We start from the raw sequence: 16,526 nt of genomic DNA on the forward strand, positions 1-16,526 counted from the left end.
CATTGGGCAGATCAACAACACCAACAACCTTCCTCCTGCTCTTCCCCCAGACACCTTGGGTGCCTTGCAGTTTGAAGTGCCCAGTAAAGAGAACACCAGCAGCCCACTACCACCATCTGTAAAAAAGATAATTCTCTCTACCATTTGCTGCTGGATGCCAAAGAAATCTCAGCCACTGATATCCTTAAGCATTACCTGGAATGAAATAAGCTTGCAATCCAGAGAAGTTTTTTGAAGCTACTAAATTTGGTAGCTACCCAAATGTTTTAAATGTCCTATTCCTAGAAGATAACATGGAAAACTAATCAAATTATTAAAGTATCTTTTTGCATTTCACCAGCACTTTAACTTGGGTTATTCCAGATGATATTCTATATCATTTGCATTCTGTGTGCATGTTTCTTTCCCAACTGTGCTTTAAATTAAATAGAATATATGGATTTAAATCAAAACAGGCAGACATAGAAATATGCTGGATGTTACTAAAGACATAGCTCACTGCATTTTTTTTCTTTTTTACCATCAGCCATAGAAAGCTTTATTCCAAGCCTGATCACACTTTCAGTTACAAAACACGTGGCAAAAAATAACAGTTAACAACGCAATATCTGCCATATTTCTACTTGCCTCTATTCTTATACTGGACTTTCCACATTGAGGGATGGAGAATAAACCTCTCTCATTTTTAACATAATGAATATACCTAAGGGTAGCAAATAAAGGTTTTTATTATTTTTAATTTCATTTCACAAGTGTTTTACTTTCCCCAAGCCGCCATTTGTTAGTGCAACAAACCGCACAGTGCTAGTTGCTGAGGTATACATGGTTCAACTAATTTCACCTTCAACCGAAATTGCTGTTTTCTCTCATCCTTTTTTTTTAAAGTAATGAAAGCCATATAGTCACGGTTTCACATGTCTAAAAATAATTTAATTCCACTCTAGACTAAAGAATGGTTTTCTTCTTGGTGTTAATAATGACAGGCTGTAAAAAGCATCAGCCTTATCTTTTATCACCCATAGAACTCCTGCTGTTCTTTTTTTTGTTTTTTTAAATATATTTTGTGCAAAATTAAGTTCTGTGTAGGTCTGTACCATAATTTGGAAAAAACTGTGTATAAAATGTACTTAATTTTTAAAAACAATCCCAACGTCAAACAACAGAGAAAGGAGAAACAGATCAGAGGCAGCTGAAGTTTTCACATGAGAAACTAAATATAGTATGTTCTTAAAGCTCCAGTAATACATTCTTCCAAAAACCAGAATGCACTTTGGTCATTATTAAACATTAGTACAGAGGCAAATAAAATACAAAATGCTTGTTTGTGTTGCTTTATATATAAAAATATTTTTATACCACATAAGTTTAAGACTCAATACTTCAAATCTTTTAAGATTCTGAACATTACCAAACATAGGGCAATATCCAGACTCTTGTCAACAATTACTTGTAATTTTTCAGTATGAAGCCAGCATTTTAGAAACAGAAAACATAAGAATACTTGTGCCTTGTGGTATTAATCCTCCCAGAATAATTTCCTTGTAGAAGGAAAGTTGGTTACAAGTTACTTAATTTCACAGGGATGGACGCATTATTTTTGTCACACTGAAGAACCACGAGTCAATATGACTGGTCCTTGTGGGAGGCAGAGGGAGAGGCGTTAGAAAGCCCAGCAGAAAGCACATGGCAAAGACACCTGCTGGGGAGGAAGGGCAGTTATTTCAAGACACAAACCTGCCAAACACCCGGCTCTGCAGCTCTGCTGCTCACCAGAGCCACTTGTTCTTTGTGTTTAGTTGTTCTTAAACTTCAATGTGGTATGAATGGCATATACTATAGTGTACAAGAGGAGAGCATCTATCTAGCTACCTATCATTTGCTCAGTCATTCAAAGCATTCCTTTCACCAGTAAATAATTTGCTTGTTTAAATATTCAACTTCAACATATAATACATACTGCTCCATAGTTCACCATAATATATCCCAATTAATATACATTTATATGTATAAAGTTTCTCATTAAAAGTAACAATAAAAAGTGCACATGCACAGTCAGAGCTGCACAGAACAGCTCAGTATTTCAAATAAATACAATATTTAATTTTTATCAAAATATCATACAGCATGGTAACCATTTACAATTATTGCTCTAATAAATGTGTTATCAAAGAACACTTGTTGACTTCTTATATAATACCTTTTTAACATCCCAGGATATTTAAACTGCAGCCTATATGAGTTTAGATCCTGGAATTACTCAAAACATTAGAAATTGTTTCTAATAGAAAACATTTTTGCTACCTGTCATACTGTATTGTCAGTACTCTATTTTTTGAGTATGTCTCACTTTTCTATTGCAACCAAACATCTATTGACATTGTCCTCATAAATGACTGGTGCAAATGAAATATTCTAAGCAATTTTACCACACTATCAAAAATCAAATGACTTCCATATAGTGTTACTGGTAACTAAAAATGCTCAGCATTGGCTTAGCTTTAACAACAGAGAGAGCAATTTAGTGTGATCGTATTTCAGGATTTCAAACTCTCAGACGCACAGTTTTTGACCCTTCCTAAAATTGACCTTTTCCAGAACAGAACAAGTAATTGGAAAATAAAACATAAATGTCAACTAAAACAAACATAAACCAGTGAGAAGATGAAATAAATACAAAGATTGCACAAGACAGATGTAAACACTTCCGTTTTCCAAATTACTTCCTTGAAGAGGTTGTAGCTTCTGAAATACAGGTTCAGTGGCTGCTGTGAGGCAGTTTTGTCCACCAATGACCTTTTCTGTAACACTGTGTTATTTCATCTTCTTTCTATACTGTCAAGATTTGATCTTCCAGAGCTGGAAAAATTAGAGCAGGACATCAACTTATTTCTCAAATTTTTTCTGTTTATCAGAACTGCAATACCACCACATTTTTTCTTACTGCATTTGCTACATATTCTAATAACACACAGAATACATTTTACAGCCATTTATTTCTAACAAGAAAAAGATAGCAGATGTAAGCAAACTTAATGGCCAATAAAGGCCAATGTGACAACAACAAGGTTGTGCCTCATAACCTGAATTTTGAAATAGCTTCCAGAGTCTGCAGCTCAGGCTGGGCCTCAGAAAGGATCTAAGGGGACAGTCCTACAGCAGTGACAAACAACACTGTAGGACTGGTCACAGCAACACCATTCCTACTGCAATGCCTCACTGCAGTGCAAGACAAGGACAGCCTGCTCTGTCTGCCTCCCACAAAGAGCTGCAGAGTCAACAGTGAGGAATAAAGAGAGAAATCAAATCTGGGATATGAAGAAAAGTTAAGGAAGGTCTTGTATTTATGTGTACAAATGTCTCCGTATGTCTAAGAATTCTTGTAATTAAGTGTCCCAAATGAAATTACAAAGCCACAAAATGAAAAAAAAAAGTTTTAAGGGCTGCTCTGACAAATACACCATTATTCTTCTGATATAGATTTAATTTAGTAATTTAGTAACAGTTTTCAAACAACAAATCTTCTAGATTCTAAGAATTAACTATGCTTCAATATGTGCTCCATCTATGGTGAAAAAAGGGATGATTCTCAAGTATTTACCTTTAGATTAAATCCAAGCAAGTCACTGATGACACCAGAAACAGCTGACAGGATGACAACCTGGGTGATGTTATAAAGCAGTGGATTCATTGTAAGCCCATATAACCTAAAGGGACTGTCCAGTTCCTAATAAAGCAAAACAACAGCATCATTAAAAACCAAAATTACACAAAGAGAGTTTTGTTCACATATGTATTAAACAGTATTACTTTAGGAAGTCTTCAAGTCCCAATGAAGCAAAACATTCTCCTATTATTCTGCATATCAAACACAATGTGCAGGAAAATATCCATCACAGTAACTGAGTGTTTATTGATGTTGTCTAAATAACTTCTCAAAAAACTGGAGGCTACCCATGTACAATACCTACCAACCTGCTCATTAAGCCAAGAAAATAAAGAGCTAGGTGACACCATCTCCAAATTCCTTACAGTTTTTCAGAAATCACCTTCAGTGTTAAAAGAAGTGACAGGCAGCAGAACCACAAAAAATAAGAAAAAGATTTTTCATAATGACAGAAGACTACCTCACAACTATGAAAATTAACAAAAATATCTTTCCTATTGCAATTTCCTTCTTTTTCCGTTGATTTTGAAACTAACAACTGATCCATATAGCCAGAAAAGGATGACAAAGGAAAAAAAGTCCTAACCATCGTTAGACTGCCAACATTTTACTTTTTTTAAGTTGAAAGGAACAAAACTTTAGCCCAAATTAATCTGTAACAAAACTTGAATAAAGAAGCTATTTCACTGATTTTCAACTATTGGTGTGTGAATATAGTCACCCAAACTTTTCTGGAGTAGAAATATGTCAAATAATGGAAATAAAAAAGAGTTTTAAAATATAAGAGTGGATTATATAAAGTCTACCAACTATCACTGCTTTGGTCATTTATATTTTCTAGCTTTAAATTCATCTTCATCCTTCTCCTGCATTACATCCTGAGCCTTGAAAATGCCCTTATAAACCCTTTCTTAAACATGAAGAATTTCAAAGGTATGATTCTTCTTTCAAAAATGTGAAATAACAATGAACAACCTTTTCATTTGGATGTAATGTTGTATAAAACTCTGCTGCAAATACAAAAGATACAAAAGACATGATTCTGAGAAGGACAGCAGAGAGATTCTGTAAGGAAAAAGGTTTTAGATTCTGGATTCATCTTACCAAATTTTTGAGTAAGAAAACAGTAAGAATATTCAACAGAATCTAGTCTTTATAAAGTTTAAAGACCAAAACCACCCAAAATCAAATTAAAAAACCCTAAGCCCATTTAGCTGCTGGACACGAAGTATTGCACGAACCACTAACTACCAAGAATTTATTTAAAGCTCCTAGTAGGTGGCTTGAAAATCTCACTTTTTGGTATCTTCTCACAGTAACTAAATGATGGCCAGGGTCTGGGATTTGTGCCACAAAAGCTAAGTTCCCCATTGGAAAAGGCTGACTTTTGGCAAGAGGAAAACATGAAAGCTTTTTTTGAAACACCAAGAAGAGCATGAAAAAAATGGAAGCCATTTAGAACAAGACTTGATCAGCATGGAACCTACCCACATTCTCACAGCACACAAACACTTCAGCCCATGAGGAGCTCATGAGAGCTCATCCTAAATCTGTTGGGCTTTGTCTGTTCTTGTCCAGTCCCTCCCTGAATCCAGATAACCCTCTGTATCCACACCTCGACCACCTGATGCACTGAGAAGACTTCCTTCCATTTGCTCCACAACCAGGTCCTGAAAGCCTTACAATCCCTTATTCTTACACCAGGACACAGTCACTGATGTAGCCAGGCTCTCCTTATTGCTGCAGCACAGCTCCCAAGCAGCTGCTCTGTCAGCTCTGAGTCCTTGCTGAGTCCATCAGTCCTCTCAGGAAAAGTGCTCTGTATCTTTTCAGAGAGGAGGGAACCAACACACACCTTGCTCCAGCTGTGCTGGTGGAAGGAATTACTCATCTAACTAGAAGAAATACTCTGATCTCAGCTACTGACTGGCTAAATTAAACACAGTTTTAACTGCATTTTATGGGCTGCTCCCTGGCACGTGGGAATCAACAGCCTAAGAGACCTAAATTCAGTGTGTGGTAGAGTGAGGTCACAAGGTCTTAAATCATCACCATATTGACACTCAGACAATAAAATTTCATCATTTATTTCCCAGGCATCCATCATCCTGACCACCCCGAAGTACCTTCTCTCACACTGCTAATACGCAGCTAAAAATAAAACTCCCTGGATGTAACAATAATTTGCAATCCAGAATGATGGCAACGTAACAGAGTGCAGTGTATGAACAAGCAGCATCCCTGTGAAGAGGTACAGGGCAAATTTCAACCAGAGCACACCCTACTGCCTGCAGAAGTCACACAAGTGACTCTTTAACCAATCTATTCTACTTAATTTTTACAATATGAGAATACCACTTTAATTCTTACCTTCAATAACTTAGTAGCAAGTTTTAAAACATTGTTCACTAGTGTCAGTTCCTCCTTCTTATTAGGCTTTTTCTCCATTTTCAAGTACAAGTTTATCTGATTTAAAACAAAAACACAAGTATCACCACCTACTCAGAATTTAAAGGAATTAATTTTGAACTATTTAATATTCCAACAATGTGATTGCTCAGCAGCCATATGACAAAACTGCAAGAATTTCTGCAAGCAAGCAAGCTTTTTGTTTCCTTTTTAATATTCAAGAACAAGTACTGGCTCAGCACCATAGGAAAATACAATGCTAATATATGATATAATAAATTAATTACATTTGACATTATTATAGCACCAAGTTTAAAGTTTAGTCTGATCTATAAATTAGACACAAAAAAACCAGCATAGGTAGGGTTTGCATAATTTTTTTTCCTCATTCAAGGGTTGCCTGAGGTTTGACAATTCATTCCCAGAAGGTTTTTATACCAGTGGGCAGACCTTACAAGACTTAACATCCTCAAAAGCTATTGAACTGAATGGAATGCTAAACCATAACTCTGCTAAAGTGTAATTTCTTTTAAAAGATTCTGGTGTAATTTAGTACTTCACGAGCACCTCGAGAGCAGAAAAATCAATCCTTCCAGTGCCTTGAAATATTTGAAAAATTATTAAACTCTTCATTGCTGTAGGAGAACAGTATATTGAACATTTCAATGCTTCTGTGAAGTAGACTTTTTTAGGTCATTATTTCTGACAAAGTTAAGAGTTCAAACTAGCTCTCTTTTGTCCTTTTAGCAATTTTGAAACATCAGCTTTCATTCTCAAACAACCCATCTTTGATATCCTACATCAAACAAAGCCTAGGTTTTTTTTCTTTTCTATTGCACAACAAAAGCAAATCAAAGCAAAAAATGTCTTGAAAAGCCACTAACTTTTTATTTTAGGGTGACAACCTGCAAAATAAAAAATGAACAATTTAGAAATGTGCTGAAGTAGTCCTTCAGATGTCACTTATCTGACTATGCTATGATATATTTCACCACCTCATTGTATGGTGGTTATTGAAACAAGGGCCATAGACATCTAAAACAAGTAATTGATTATCAGATCTCCCTAAAAAGACCACTGTAAATTTCTTACACAGGTTAAAAAAAAAATCTATGCCTAATATATTCCAAGGTATACTAAGCTCCTGAACTATTATTATTATTGCATTATACATTAAAATTCTGCTTTCAGAGCCAAAGAGATTTCAGTCTTTAAAGATAAAACTATTGATTTCAACAATGCAGGATTTATAAGCAGGACTAAACAAAAAATAAGGGCTCTAACTAGCAACTCTGGAAACCCTAAGAAGATTCAAAGATCTCTTTTAAGAGCTATTATGATTTCCTTAATTTCAATAACAAACTTGCCATCAGGAGGAGTGTGTCTGCTCAGCCATCTACCACACCTGCTTTGAGATTCAAAACTGGCAAAATGACAGCTGTGGTCTGACCATACATTCTATTTTGCTCACAGATTTACAAGAGCAATTAAAAACACTTTCAGAAGGACCTGAAAAATTATAACCAAACAACATAAAATCAAAAAAATCCCTTTTATATTCCCATCATAACTCCGAATCATGAAATTCATAGGTTGAATGTAAAGCACAAAGAAGTTAGACTTCCATGAGTCTGTCTCAAGACCACTGTAAATAAGCTGTAGTACCCGGCTTAAGCAATTAAAGCAGTCTAAAATGAGTCCTACCCAGGGTGAAGTGTATCCTTTTCATTTTCTGAGAAACAATTGTGAATTCTATTTTGGTTTTCATTTCATAAAGCTCTCAGGCATTTTTAAGGGAAAAGATTTGTAACAGGATAAGCTGCACTCAATGCAAAGGTGTCTGATGACATACAGAAAGTGTTTCTTTCAATATCCATGCTAGGTTAAAATGCTCAAACATTGACTCCAGGAAGACCATAGTATAGAAACCTATGAAAGCAAAATAAAGGCTTGACAATCTCTCTCCCCTTGCTCTTTGCAATCCTTATCCCAAACACTTCCCTCCATTTTCATTCCAGAAACAGCAGACAAACTTCACTGGGACACTCAGCTCCGAGGATCAACAGAACAATGGAAAACTCTCCAGGCTCAGGAACTCAAGAGTTTTCAGACTGGTGCAAAATATCTCATTCAGGACAAGGGAGAGGGGCAGTCAGGCTTCTCAGTGTCCAACCTTATCTTTAGTAAAGGCAGAATGAGTCATTTATTCATCTGCCAGAGGCCTCACATCCTGACTTTGGGACACACAGTGTGGAAGATTTTATTCTCCTACTTTAACACATTTTCTGTAGGAAACCTGTGAAGGTTTCTGGAACTGCCTATTTACCTTGCCCTGAAATGGTTGTTTTGTACCAGTGTGAAATTTCAGAAGAAAGAGATTTCTTTCTAACCTAACACTACCTGAACATGCTTAGCTTGGAAAACTATCAGCAGTGCCAGGCGTAGCAGAGAGGGAAGTTTGAAGTACAAACACCAACCAGAACATTCCTCAAAAGAAACACACACAGACCCAAAGACAAGCTTGAAAAATGACTAAAAAAAGATTTCCAAGGAGTATAGAAGAGACTACATGTAATCCATGCAACCTAGCAGTCCTAAGGTATTGGACTGGAAACAGCAATTCACTTCATAGAGGTTTAAGTTTGTCTTCAGATCTTTTTCTCACCCATCCAACACTGAGATTCCAGGATTTTTTTTATATTTAAAAACTATTTTTTATGTTTGTGTTCTGTTAGATGTTAAACTGTATCAAAGGAGATGGTACCTCTAAGTTCACTCACTTAAACAAAAGTTGGGATGAAGTCAAACATTTATCTCAGAAACTGAACTTTGGGTTGCAAAGTTACTTCACTTCCCCATAATTAACTCCCTAATCCAAACTATTTTAATAAATCTACAAGGCCTGAGATGTACCAGATGAATGAGTTGTTTAGGTATAAAAATATAGGTCTATACAAATTCTCACCTGCTCAGTAAGTAATATTGAGGTATTGCTGTACTTTTTACTTGTTTCAGATCCAAGAGTAACAAATCTTAAGAGAAAAACAGTTAGAGAAATGCACCAAATTACGAGTTCCCAGTTGTAGTGACAACCAAGGAAAATCTCATGCATGTGAAGTAGCTGAAAAAAGAAAAACAGAGAAAATAAATCAAAATTTAATTGGAAATAATAATTACATTGTGATACAAGAAAATAGTAACATATCTCCACAGCTTCAAGAAACATATCCCAGTAATAAATACATGAAGGCTTTTTAGGCCTATAAGATTTGACTCATAATTTTAAACCAACAGTGTATCAGAGATATGAGGTCTGAGAAAAGATAAATAAAAAAAATACATTCTAAGACAATTTTTAACTCCTCTTCAGACTTGCAAAGGTGCTACGTGAGATAAAAAAAATACACCCTCACATGTACTAAGTTTTATGTAAATTACATTCTTAATAAAATACTTACAGCTAGCTAGCAGGCAAACACAATAAAGGTAGATAGAAATTGTAAAGAAAACACAACCAGAAGCCATTCAGAAGATCCTCTGTATTTTGAAACAGAATTTAAAAGACAATTCTTAAGCAACAGAGAGCTTCTTTAGACATAGATTTGCTTACTAAAAGATTTTCCACTAGAGGGCAGGCAAATATAGCCAACAAGCCTGTTTCTCACAAAAAGCATCAACCAAGGTCAGTATCAACTGTCTTTGCAGAAGTGTATTTTGATGCAAAATGAAGAAAAAAAAAGTTCCAAAAACCACAATGAAAAATGAAGGAGGACACAGATTTAAAATATAACAGTGATATTACAGAATATCCTGAGCTGGCAGGGATACACAGGATCACTGATAGAGCCAACTCCTGGTCCTGCACAGGACACCCCCCAAGAATCACGTTGTCCCAGGTGCAGAATCCACCACTGCTGATAGCCTAGCCCTCTAATTTGCTGCAACAGAACTTTCTTCTGCTATTACAGAAAATATTCTAAAGAAGATGAAACACTGATACAAAATGGAGCTGTACTCTAAAAAGCTCTAACAGCTTTTACTGGTTTTTTGGTTTTTTACTGGGGTCTTTTAACTTACTAGACATCACCATGTAAAAGGCACTCAAAACTGTTTTCAAAACTATTTAAGCCATGGCTGTTTCTCTACAAGTAAATTTTCCTCACCTGTGCACAACAGATAAACACAACTGAGATAGTCAGCAGGAAGGCAGATGACACTATCACATCCACCGAGCGCTGAGGACCCCGACGCTGAAAACAGGAAATGCACATGTGAGTGAAACCCACCCAAGCAGCACTGGGATTCAGCAACACTAGTTAGAACACACAAATGTTCTCAGTGGCACAGGAAAAGGTGAAATACACAAATTTGGTTCCAAGGAAAGAAAGGAAGACATTCCACAACAGTGCCACCATATGCAGAAATTTAAAACACCCCAACTACATTCTATTATCCAAGTGATGTTATTCCTTTCATCCCACTAAATTGTGTTTGCTTACAGCTCCTGTTTTCCACCCTCTCCAGCCTCTACACCATAATTCCTTCATGTTTTCACTAATCTTTTTCTGTTTGTAAAAACTAGTGATAGAAGATTTCAGGGATCAGAATGTCTTACAGATAATACTTGGGTATAATTTCTAGCTTCACCTGGCACCCATACACTCACAGCACAAATACACAAGAACTGTATTGCTTTATAAATTCCTTGTGTTAACAACACCTACTCATGAGACTCTTAAAACAAGAACTGTCAGTATTAGACTACATGTGATCACTTTTTTACCCAACATACTCACACAACTTTTGAGCTGGCATTACTAAGACAAGACTCCAACTCTGAACACGCTAGGCTTTAAAACAGTGTGAAAACCACACATTAACTTTCTCAAAATCTGTCTGCCTGCAGGCACTGGTGGCCCAGAGTCACAAAAATGAAGCATATATGGGATATATGAACCAATAATAAGTGTACAGAAGGAAATAGCCTACAACACCAACCTTCCACCAGCAAGGAGATATTTTATGTTAGAACATAAACAAGATGTTTAAAATGTATTGTGTTAAAATCTTATTAAAAGAAAAAATATAAATTATTTTACCTTTAGATAGGACCTGAGAGAAAGCCACATTTTTATATTCTGCACTTTCTTTAAGCGGAAGTGAGGTACCTCTGATTTTCTTGCCCTTCTGGCAGATGTGAGATGACCAAAAAGTTTAGCAAAAAGTAGCCTCTGCAGAGAAAAAAAAATACCTTAGCTGTGAAATGATTTTCAGAGGTACTAAAAAAAAAAAGAGAAAAAGGCTTCACTAAATATGTCAGTGTAATGTACAACATACTAATGTAAATTAAAATATGTTAATATAAACCAAAAGTAAATGTAGCATATTATCAAAGAGAGGAAATGCACTAAAACATTGGAAAAGTCTCCACATTCTAATGATTAACAAAATTTAGCTACACTGAGTTCATGTCTTCAAATTTTAGACAGCTATGCTCTTAAAATTTGGAAAAAAACACAAACCTGTCAATCATTTGCATTAGAGAGCACCTATACCACAAAAGTTCATTTCAACAGAAATCATTATTACAAGTGGGTTAATACCATTCTACTGTATTACATCACATATTTTGACTATAATTTGAGAACAGAAATTATAAAAATGTTTCTTTTGCAGACCAGTAAGTATTTATGTGCTGCAGCTATATAAGGTAGCTCTCTGAAGTTTTAATTCCAACAACAAGCAATGGAACAGTACTTCAGAGAGCAGCTCTCACCATCTCCAGCTACAGAACTGATCTAACAGCAAAGCAGGCAAGGCCTTGGCCAGGGATGGAGAGAACTGTTTTGATGTCCCATCCCTGCAAGTGTCCAAGGTAAGGCTGGATGGGGCTCTGAGCAGCCTGGTATAATGGAAGGTGTCCCTGGAACTGGATGATCTTTAAGGTCCCTTCCAACCCAAACCGCTCTATGATTCCATGAATTAAATTGAAGGTTTTGAATGAAATGCACTGGAAATTTATAGAGCTCTTTCCCTACTTCTCCTTGTGGTAACCTGAAACAAACTGGGACATGACTAAGCATTGGGTTAATGCATTGAGCCAGCTTTTCCCCAGAAATTCTCTCCAGGAAAAAAATAAAACACCAACAAAAAAACCCTTTTAGCTTCAGAGACTTCAGTCCACTGGAACTGAGTCATCTCCTGAACTGCAAGCCCACTGAAGTGTTTGTCATCACTGATCTATGACTCACAGCGCGCTGAAGAAAACAAGTTTAAAATAGCCACAAAGTCAAAAAACACAAACATTAAACCTTGGTTTGCTTTAGATGAAGTCTCTTGGTTTGCTCTTCATACCTGTTTATATGTTCTCTCTGCTACACAGAGCAGAAAAAAGAAAATCCACACAAGAGACACCCGGACCACAAAACTTATAATAACCATGGAGAGAACCAGAACGTCTCCATCTGACCCAAATGCAGTCATGCAGAGCTCTGTGGCAGAATGGGCTGCGAGCTGTTCTAAATCTTTAGCTTGGAAAAGTCGAAAGACAAAGGGCATTAAACCCAAGATTAATGATATGACATTTCCAAAAATCTGATAGCCAATTCCTGGTATATGGCTGTTCACCTAAAAACAAAAGAAAACAAGGAATGTATTTAATTTTTGAATTATTTTGTCATTAATTCAATAAACAAAATATTAATGGGTTTTTTTTTTTATCACAAAGAACACTATATCATCTGGTAAACTGTATGAAAACTTCAACCAATCATCATCCCATTTTATTATTTGAACTCCAGGATGTCCTCAAAGAGCACTTAATGCACAGGAAACAAGTAATTTAAAAACCCAACAATAAAACACTGCAGCTAAACTCCAGTGCATATTCCTGCATTAAAAATTCACTGAATGCTGAATTAGCCAAGTGGGCCAATCAGACTGGGCTGCTTAGATCCTGTATGCTGCTCCTATTTCTGTTGGGTTTAGGTTGTATCCTTTTTAGTGGAATCCAAGTGTTTACAGTGCAGACAGGCCTGGAGTTCTGTTCTGCTGGCCATGGCTTGCTGGGTTTGTCTCTGCTGTGTCTTGCATCCAAACCTGCAAAGCCTCTGAGTCAGGCAGAGATCAGAACTAGGTTTGTGAATAAGTTGCTTTTTAACAAGTGGGAGAGAGTGAGTATCAACTTGTCAGAACTAGTGAGAGTTTTCTTTGGCTATGCTTGGTTTTATGAGCAACTCTACAAAATACTCATGTTGTCTATTTAGAAAAAGAGCACATCAATTAAATGCATTTCCAACTGTTTCCTCAGGAGGAGTACTAGGAAAAAGGAGGGAGGACTAGTGAGAACATCCCACTCATCCTCTCAGAGGTTTGCTTCCTAAAGAGGAAGGCTTTCTTTTCCAATCCAAACCTCAGCATCCAGATACTCAGATCTGTATATTCCTAACCCAATAAATTACTTGTTCATTGAAATCAAGGTGATAAACTTGATTATTCACAACATGTAAAACTGAGGTTGGCTATTTGAGCAAGCACCTTACAATGCAAACACCTTTTATTGTCCCAACACTGAAGATTTGGTAGCTCTTTAGTCTAGTAGCAACAAGTAAATCAGAGTGATGTAAGCCATAGAATAATAATATGAATAACAGGGACTTAAATCATAATATGAACAACAAAACAAATTAAAAAACCCACAACCAAACAATCAAAAAACACCAAAAAAAAAACCCACCAAAAAAAACAGCAAACCAAAAAATCCACCCCACATAAACCAAGCCTGGTAGTGCTTACACTTCTAAACACAATATTTGCATAAAGTAAAACAAATACTCACTCTGTTCATTATCATACCACTGATTTCAAGCACAGACATATCTGCCTTTTTGCAGTCATTACCCTCCCATACAATTGCACTTATTTTTTCTAGTCCTGGATTCAAACTGTGGATCCAAGGCAAATGACTCTGGGAAAGACAAAAAATATCTTACATCAGAATTAAGAATCTATTTTCATGTCAATACGCCTTTGTCAGAAATATACTAACAAACCTCCTCCCCCAAAACAAAACAAAAACAAAACAAAAAAACAACAACAAAAATATCAACCACACAAATGAAAAACTAAAAACCACAAATTAAAAAAAACACCAAAAAAACCAAACCAAAACACTTTAGACTGACACAAATATTGCTATATAGCATTTACTTCTATTATATGTTAACCTCATTCCTTAAAATCTTCCCCTTCTTTTCCAAGAAATAGCTGTGAGATCTCCTTCTATATACTCCATTTTCTTATAGGGATGAGTTAATGGGATTAAGGATTTATTGGCTTCTTTTTCACTCAAATGTATCAAAGAAGAGAGAAATATGAAAACAAAGTTTTACTTATGAGTAATTTCTAATTCTGACACATTTAATGAATTTATTTCAATTATTTGCCCCTAACATCCTGAAAAGCACTCTTCTCAGGTTTTTTCAGGGAAACAGTTTTTTATTATTTGCTCCTAATGACTTCAAAATCCTTGTTCTGCACAAAGACCCTCCCGTGTGCACACTGGATCTGGCCAGACTCAGAGCAGTAGGTGTCTAATCAATACAAGCAGCTCCTACAGCCAAGCAATCCCAGGTTAATCTTCTGAATGCACTTAGGGCTCAGGGACCTTTCTTTCAAACCATAGTGCCAAGTGAGAACTAAAGGATACGGAAAAAACGTTGAGGTGACAAATACTGCTGTGGCCATTTCTTGATTTTCCTCAGCCCCGTGTCCCTCCTCCCCCATTCAGGAGATGGAAATTGCTTTCAGCTTGAGTCACCTGGCACTGTGTGCATCACACTGCTGGAAGTGCTGCTGCTGGCAGGGGCAAGGGCATGCTATTATTTCTACATTTTAATTATCATTGATTGCAAGTAAAGCTTTATTTTCATTTTATTGCTTGCTTTGTAAGTATTGATTTGAAATATTTGTAATTTTCTGAGCACTCAATTATTTCCCTCATTTCCACTGGGTGAAGAAGAAATTATTTATAATATTAAAATAGCATAAATATTTGTTGCAGGTTTTCCTTAATCACAGTTTTCCAAGCTCTCCCTCTAGAGGGAGTACCAGCACCAGGAGCTGAAACTCAAAAATTTACAATCTGCAATCAAGTAGAAAAATTCTCAAGTGGACAAATCAATATAAATCCTTAAGTCAATATATGTACTGTAATTCAACTCATTACTGCAAGGTTTAGTATTTTATTGAATGCAAGCAGGAAGAACTAATAATAAAAATAGAAAACATTGCATGAAATTATCCAAATTGCTACTGTTAACTTCAAGGTAAAAAAATTATAACCAAATAGAATTTAGGCATGTATAATACACCCATGATATCATATATATATATATGCATATACAGAAAACATATGTTATCCTTCTGTTTGCTTTTTCTATATATACATTTCCAAATAAGCAAACAGAAAGGTGTCTGATAAGTACTTATAAAAAGCAATTCCACTAGAGAAAAACAAAAGGGAGGGAAAACCCAACAAAATCCAAACAATTAAAAAATTAAACAAAATAAACAAAGAAAACCCAAAAGAGAAAAATAAATACTCAAACAGAACCACCTATCACAGAGGAAACTTAAATCAATCAGTCCTTGTCCTAAATTAGAATTAAGATTCAAGCACTCAAATATTCTGTAGCTATTTTGGTATACTGTCATACACTCTTCTTTTGAAAAATTAATGACTGAGTAGCAGAAATCAAGTTTTACTTGTTTCAATTCTATCAAATCACTCTGGCTTTGTTACTTCCATCTGACATAGGTCTTTCTTCCAGGTTTTCTGTGACATATGAAAGGTAACACTGACCTTGTGTGTAGTGTAAAAGACCAGAACTGGTGGGTACCAACCTGATGGAATGGGTCATCTCTGAACTCTTTCTTCACACACGGGTTCACCTGAGGGCTCTCCACGTCTGTCTCGCTGGTGCAGGACGAGTGGCACTCAGCACAGTGCAGGAGGTCCTCCCACAGCACATCTTCTGTTTCTGACTCTGGCCTTGTGCTCTCCGAGTCTTGTCTGGAGCTGGAGCACCGGGAGCTGCAGCTGGTACCTGATTTAGGTGTGTCCTGAAAGCCAAACATCCACTGGAATTAATGCTGATGGTTTAATCTACATCATTTCCTGACAGAGATATTTTAAATGTCAGATTAGTGAATCTGTGTTCATCTGGATTTTTAGGTTCTAATCCATAATCCTTTTCATCAGAAAGATTTGTGTGTTTATTGCAAGTGTGTCTAAGATGTTGCACTTTTTAAGATACTGTACCAAAAAGTAAGCAACAGTCCATGGCCTTTGCTTTTTAGGGAGGGGTCACATAGGGAAGAATCTAATCATACTCATTATTAAAAGGAAATAATTACCTCACAGATTTTTAGAGCTCATTAGTTCAGAATTTAA

At 36.1% G+C, this 16,526-nt stretch overlaps 1 protein-coding gene across 3 annotated transcripts in view; it reads right to left on the reverse strand.

Annotated features, from left to right (window-relative positions):
- Positions 1-470: 470 nt before the first annotated feature.
- PHTF2 (putative homeodomain transcription factor 2) overlaps positions 471-16,526 on the reverse strand; it is a 62,575-nt gene continuing 46,519 nt past the window's right edge. For all 3 annotated transcript variants that reach the window (XM_074538817.1, XM_074538818.1, XM_074538816.1), the window contains 9 exons: positions 15,977-16,195; positions 13,911-14,039; positions 12,428-12,700; positions 11,173-11,304; positions 10,237-10,323; positions 9,039-9,194; positions 6,035-6,130; positions 3,599-3,724; positions 471-2,856 (listed from right to left, as the gene is read on the reverse strand). In XM_074538817.1, the coding sequence (XP_074394918.1) occupies positions 2,836-2,856; positions 3,599-3,724; positions 6,035-6,130; positions 9,039-9,194; positions 10,237-10,323; positions 11,173-11,304; positions 12,428-12,700; positions 13,911-14,039; positions 15,977-16,195 (1,239 nt within the window). In that variant the 3' untranslated portion in view covers positions 471-2,835. The remainder of the gene's footprint in view (positions 2,857-3,598; positions 3,725-6,034; positions 6,131-9,038; positions 9,195-10,236; positions 10,324-11,172; positions 11,305-12,427; positions 12,701-13,910; positions 14,040-15,976; positions 16,196-16,526) is intronic.

This window comes from Zonotrichia albicollis, chromosome 4 (genome assembly GCF_047830755.1).
Source record: "Zonotrichia albicollis isolate bZonAlb1 chromosome 4, bZonAlb1.hap1, whole genome shotgun sequence".
NCBI lineage: Eukaryota > Metazoa > Chordata > Aves > Passeriformes > Passerellidae > Zonotrichia > Zonotrichia albicollis.